Source organism: Corythoichthys intestinalis, chromosome 18 (genome assembly GCF_030265065.1).
Source record: "Corythoichthys intestinalis isolate RoL2023-P3 chromosome 18, ASM3026506v1, whole genome shotgun sequence".
Classification (NCBI taxonomy): domain Eukaryota; kingdom Metazoa; phylum Chordata; class Actinopteri; order Syngnathiformes; family Syngnathidae; genus Corythoichthys; species Corythoichthys intestinalis.
In genome coordinates this window covers 29,316,351-29,323,198 of record NC_080412.1, presented here as the reverse complement: position 1 = coordinate 29,323,198, position 6,848 = coordinate 29,316,351, and the positions used below count along the sequence as shown (strand labels likewise).

General features: G+C 42.0%; 1 protein-coding gene across 1 annotated transcript; it reads right to left on the bottom strand.

The window, feature by feature from the left end:
• Positions 1-676: 676 nt before the first annotated feature.
• Positions 677-5,242, bottom strand: hmgb1a (high mobility group box 1a). The gene is made up of 5 exons (XM_057821740.1): positions 5,118-5,242; positions 3,397-3,577; positions 2,140-2,285; positions 1,901-2,075; positions 677-1,365 (listed from the first exon to the last, which is right to left on the bottom strand). Exons 2-5 carry the CDS (start codon positions 3,541-3,543, stop codon positions 1,204-1,206), a joined length of 630 nt encoding a protein of 209 aa, XP_057677723.1. The 5' UTR covers positions 3,544-3,577; positions 5,118-5,242; the 3' UTR covers positions 677-1,203.
• Positions 5,243-6,848: the final 1,606 nt, after the last annotated feature.

Sequence of the window (6,848 nt, the reverse complement as noted above, 5' to 3'; positions counted from 1 at the left end):
TTCCTTTTGGATGATTTCTGTCTTACCGTGTGACTTCCTTCATTCCTTCAGCTGCCTCAGTGACTTTCTTCATTCCTTCATTTCCGTACTTCACTCCACTTGTTCAAATTAACATTTCTTCACTCAGTCACCACTTGATTTCTTAAATACTTTGCTTCTTAACCACTTATTCCATTGCTTTTACCTCATATTGCTTTTACCTCATATGTTTTCACTTTATTTCATTCCTTCCATTCTGTACGCTGCTTTTTTCGTCCCCTCTCCATTCTTTCACATTATTATTTTCTAAAATATTTAACAATTTGTGCCTTCGTCATGGTAGATTTGATCACAATGTGGTTTTGGAGACGTTATAGCAATTAATTTTATAATATCGTCATCTAGTGGACTACCCGAGTTATTGCAGGCCACGCGCTACAATCACTGAGTGATGCACTTTGTCCAGCAGATGTCGCCCAAAAATCACTGATGAGGCTCTTTGACGTTCACCAACGAATTGTAATTTCTGTACAGAAAACAACTACTTCAGTTGTTCAAATTTAATTCATCTTAATGATTGAACGACAAAGACAGATGGCCAATTGAACTATTAAAAAAATTAACATTTCTAAATGTTCCTTTTGGTCAGTAAGCCACATTTACTGCGTGTGTACATTAAAGAAAAACATGCCAGATATTACAAAAAAATGTTTATTGACATCAGAAGCAATTTAAACTTTAACAATAAACGAGGCGTTTTTCTTCTCCATTTCATCTGGTGTTGCTATAACAGTGGTACATAAAGATCAGTAAAAGTGATACGTTCAACGGCGAAAAAACAAAACCACAGTAAAACACGAAGAAATCTAACGTTCATCTTTTTTTTTTATGTGCTGTGCACGTCTAGCTAGGCTAAATACTGTAAGCCAGCGCCTGCCGACCCCCTGGTAGAGGAGGAAGACGAGGAGAAAGGAGGACACGGACACCAGACGTGTGTAGTGTTAACTATACAAAAAGGAGAAACAAACTGTACAGCATAAAAACAAGTGATATACACAGCCTTTTTCTGCAGTTTTTTTTCCATTTAACCCCACCCCTCAACAACCCATCGCCCTTCAATGCAACTAATGGATTTGCTTTTGTTGTTTTTGAAGTGAACTGTGTACACGGGGCGTCTTAAATGCTTTACAAACACGATGGCCGCCCGGCCGACTAACCAACCAACTACTCGTCGTCATCGTCGTCGTCTTCTTCCTCATCTTCATCCTCCTCATCTTCTTCCTCCTCGTCATCATCGTCATCGTCCTTCTCTGCTTTGGCTGCCGCTTTGGCTGCCGGGGCTGCGCCACCGCCCACCTTGCCCTTGGCGCGGTATGCTGCCACATCCTTATGAACCACACAGGACACGGTTAGGGAAAAACTGGCCCTCCGTCTCGCTTCAAATTTAGCCATGACATTTTTTTCATTTATTATGTTAACAACTGCAGAAAATGTTTGATTTTCAAAGAAATGTCTCTTTCCCAAAGCGGAAAAAAGTTTTTTTTTCTCTTCCCATGAAAAGAAATAAAGCTCCATTTTTATCAAACTTTTTTTAAAACCAGAATAATCATAGATTAGAATGTTTAATGTCACATATTTTAAATAAAGCAATAAAACCATACTCTTACCCAACAAAACAAAAGGTACTTTTCCAAAAATAAGTTACTTTACAATAAAAAAAGCTTACGTCAATTTTTAAAACATGTACTTATTGCAGGTTTTAACAACAGAAAAAGGCAGATTTTCACTGCTATTTTTTCCTATTGGAAAATAAAAATCCTACTCTTTGACTAATCAAATCCTTTTTCTGCTTTCCACCATTCTTTTAACTTAAATTGAACTCAAAAACATTTTAAAGAGGGATAACTAAAAGGAAACTGACCTTCTCGTATTTCTCTTTGAGTTTGGCGGCCTTCTTCTCGAAGGGCTGCTTGTTTTCGGCTGAGGTCCCGTTCCACATCTCGCCCAGCCTCTTTGCCACGTCACCAATAGTCAGGCCTGGACTCTCGCCCTTCACTTTGGGACGGTACTCGGAGCAGAAGATGAAGAAGGCCGACCTACAACCAAAAACCATCTGAGTGGAGACTAGAGACAGACACGGTGGCGGCACTCGGTGCTTACGGAGGTCTCTTGGGGGCATTGGGGTCCTTGAACTTCTTCTTCTTTCCGCCGCGGGCAGGCACGTAGTTCATCATTTCCCGCTCGTAGCGAGTCTTGTCCTGCTTGGCCAGGTCCTCGAACTTGCCTTTCTCCTTGGGGGACATGGTCTAAAACACAGTGGAGCACCCTCGTCAACACCCTAATCGCCCACCTACTGCCATTGACGGTGATAAATAGTTAACGGCAGTCAATGAGTCAACTCGTTTACTGCTAAAATGTTTATCAAGGATGAAGTCCCTGGGTCAAACTGGCTGATAAAATTTAACACTGATTAAAAAAAATCAAATCAAATTGACCCTTATTAGACACCCAATTGTGCACTTTGATGGCTACCTAAATATAAAAACTGGTGAAATGTCACCAAATATTTTGGAAATGGATGATATTGAACCTTGCAGAAAATTATGGTTCACAGAATGTTTGTCACCAAGTAGTCCTAAATATACTAAAACACTAGGAAAAATATATGGTTCAAATTTATGCATTCACCCGCTCAAATGACTAAAATGAGCTTAATATGTTTCCATATTTTAAAAAACTGAATCCATTGACCGAATCACGTTCAGTACGTACCAACATTTATGTTTCAGTTGTTTACTTGTTGACTGACACGCTTTAGTTTTATACAACTGAGAGAGCCCTCCAGGTCAATTTGACACACTAACCCCACTGGTCCCTTAAAATACACTTATCCCAGAGGTCAATCAGACCTGAAAATGATGAAGTCATTCTTCTAAATGATGTTTATTACAGCTCCAAGTCAACTTGACCTCCCCCACCCCACAAAAACCCACCTGACACCTTAAATTCACTTCTCATCCTGAGGGTTAAATTGACCCGCATTGTAGTTGCTGACTACGATGTGTTACATTTTGTTTTTTTAAACAGCTGAAACGGTCTCCCAGGTCAAAACTGAACCCCCTTAAACACCTAACACAAACTTACTTAATAGCTCAAGTTTCAATTTGAACCAAGCAGTAATTTGAATGAATGGTTTAATATTAGAGCCATGAATCGAATTGATTTAAAATTTTTAAAAGCTAAAAATGTCTTGAATCACAGTGACCTTAAAGATACTAGAAAAAACAGGGTGTCATTGACTGTAATAAACACCCAATCCCTTTTGAAAGGGAACTTGATGGCAGCGTCGATTATGTTAAACTGTCAAAAACTTTATTTTGCTTAGAAAAAAATCTTTGGCCGCCTTCTTCGCGGTACCTTCCATCTCTCGGAGCACTTCTTGGAGAATTCAGCGAAGTTGACTGATGCGTCGGGATGCTTCTTTTTGTGCTCCTCCCGGCACGTCTGCACAAAGTAGGCATACGAGGACATCTTGCCTCGCGGCTTTGCCGGATCTTTCCTCATCCTGGCACGGAAAACACCTGAAGCCAAACTAAATCTGCAACCCGATAAAATGAATTAGACGCGGCCAAACATTCAACAAAAAATAAACGGGTGAAAAATTGGTGACCAACTACTGTGATAGTGTACATTTGCATTCATTGATGCGAGCTACGCGTTTACTGAACTTTGTGATGCTACCAACTTCTTTACGTTACGTCAGACACTACGATCAAAAACATGAAGAAATGCGGCACATCACACAAAAAGACAAAAATCACACATAAAGGGCTGTATTTATTACAACACAACACTTCATAAAAGCGTGATCCGCCACTCCTCTTCAACTCGTAAAAAGATAAATTTTATTATTAAAAAAAAAAAAAAATCTATTTTTTTTTTCTTTTCATTTTATTATTATTGTTGAAAATGCCGCCGTGAAAAGCGGCGAAAAGTTGCGAGAAAGGAGGAGTGGTCCGGCGAGTTGGGTGTTGATGGCGCTCGGGCTCGTAGGAAAAGGAGGTCACACAACAACAACGACGACGGCGATATTTCTTCTTCCATTTTGTGAGAATGGCCTCGCGATGAAAGAAAGTCCCCCTCAAATGTCTCCTTCCGCCCCGCCGCGAGCTCTCGTGGTCTCGCCGAAAGCTCCGGCGAGCTGCCCGCTGTACCGCTGGTACTCTCCCGTTCCACATAGGCTTACATTGGCTTGCATTGACTCGCACTTGAACGCTTTCCTATGAGCTCCTAATGGCCGCTCTCGTCTTCATGGAGGGAATATGGCTCCCTTCTCTTTGTGTCGGCGCGCAGTCATTGGCGGAGGGGGCAGCCCGAGTCGCTCGTAGCTCGGCCCAGCGACGCCGCACGGAGCTCCGCGGGGCACCGTCGGCACCGCCGGGGTCTCGTCTAGCTTTTGCCGCCGTCAGACGCTTTGCTAGCGGGCTCCGCGGGCGAAAAAAGCCGCTTGGAAAAAGTTGGTCGGCACCGTTGTGTGCAACGCTCGCCTTGTTTCCTATGCGAATACAGTCAGCCATTACAGTAAAGCGTAGCTCACTGTGTAGCTCGTCCTTTTAAATAAATATCATTTCGGAAGCCGTGTGAGTCGACAAACACACGTTCGGGTGTGTTTTTCCACACATTTCTTTAATTTTTGACACTTTTCGAACATTTCGATCATGTTTTACGCCGTGACTGGCAGCGCTGGGCTAACATTTACGGCCAATCTGCTACCATTGTCGCCAGCGACAAGACGTCCTTCCCGGATTTTTGACGCGATAACCACAAGACCACCAGACTCCATTTTGTACTCTAGACAGCGGATTTTTTTTTCAAAATATTTCACCTTTGTTAAATCCAAGGTTTACTGCCGTCTTCGGCCGAAGCGAATATTTGTATTTGTTCACAATTGCAACCGCGTCTAGTCCCGCACTCGCCAGGTACTCTTTAACCTTAACTGTATTTCACGGCTTTTCCGCCATTTCGACACGACGAAACAAAAAGCAACTAACAAAGGCGAGTCAGCGACGATATCTTGTGGCTTGTTCCTGTCGTGGCGGTGTTTAAAGACTGGAAATTTAACCGTGTTTCCTACTTACCGAGCGACTGTGACTGGGTTCTCAATACTAGGCAATGGCTGTTGTGTGAAGCGAATCACGCAGTGTCTTCACTCCTCCGTTCTCTAACATTACTCTCGACGGAGCTCGCTCGCCATTGGTCGGCGCGCGGCTTGGCGGTCCGCTGATTGGCCGTAGCTTTTTCATTGTCCTAATAGAAGACGATCGGCCATTGGTTTGCTCTGTTGCTACGTCATGAAGCTTTCCGGGGGCGCGTGGATATGAAAATATTTGTGTGGGAGCAGAGCACGCCGGAGCTGTTCGCACTAGTGCTACTCTGTTCTCGCTGTGTGTGGGTTTACCCGGATAGGCGATCCACGGTGGCCTAGTGAAAGAGGCGAGGCGACGGTGCCAACAGCCAAGCCGGGCCTGGGGTTGCACCCTTGTCACCTACACCCACACCAGCGTCTATTCCTTCTACAAAAGGGACGGTAGAACTAAAGTACTCCCAAGTTGTACCTGAGAAGAAGTACATATTTACTTGAGGAAAACACAAAAGGCTCTGGTGAAGAGAGAAATAATGCATCAACTCTTTTACTTTGGTAATAGTTTAAAGGGGAAAAAATCCATCCATTTCCATTGTGATATTACTTTGCATTCACCTACAGTGGTTTAGAATTGAGAACTACTTTTTACTGACAGTGGAGAATGGTAACCTTGCCATTGTAAAGTCGTCATTCATGTACGTATTACAGGTGTGAACACGTATCCCAATGGATTCTAATCACTGATGTAAGTCAAATAGCTCGACACATGAGCTGAAATTTGAAGTTGGTAACGATATGACGTCACACACGTTCAGATATGCAAGTGCCTGACTACCTCGTTTTGAGGTTAATCTGATGTTGCCGTTTGGAAAAAATATTTGCACAAAATGAAGGTTTCAAAGTACACACCATATTTTCGGCTATTTCTTTTACAGTTCAATTCTTATATAAATACTCTTAAACATACGAATAATAATTTTTGTAAAAAAGTATTTATACATTGCAATATCTCATGGAGCTGAGTTTGATTGATTTGTTTATCGTAATTTTCGGACTATAAGCCGCTAGTTTTTCCATCATTTTGTATAGTCCAGTGAGGCTAATTTGTTGTTTCGTTTCGGGTAATAGGTAACACTTTATTTGACAGCGGCGTCATAAGACTGTCATAAGGCTGTCATAATTATGACATGACACTATCATGGACATTACTGAATGTTTATGACAGATGTCAGCCGGTAAATTGTGTCACTAACTCAATTTATGTCCAGCGCCGATCTTTTACATTCATTCAAAAGTGAGATAATTTGCCGGATAACACTAAATGACATATCTTATAAGCAGGGGTGCACATAATTTTTTTGCCCAGGTTCTCAGAGGAGGACCTGGAGATGTGACTTGGTCCTCTGAGCTTGAGAGCCGACCCGCCTGATGCGATAAATTTATGACAAGCTTTACTTAGAGCCAATTAACTTTAATTAATTATATTAACAATTAATGCTTGATTAACATCAACTGGCACAACAAAATTGCCATTACTTTGAAGTGAAATGTAAAGAAATAAGAAGCACCAATTCAAAATAAAGGGCATTATGCGGCTCCCACATTAACTCCAAGCCTTTTTAAAAGTGGGATATCCTCCTCATAAGACCTCATTGAACGTGCATGTTTAGCTTTGTAAAATGCGAGCAAAAACACGTTTGTCAGTGCATGTCGCTGTTCATTACCT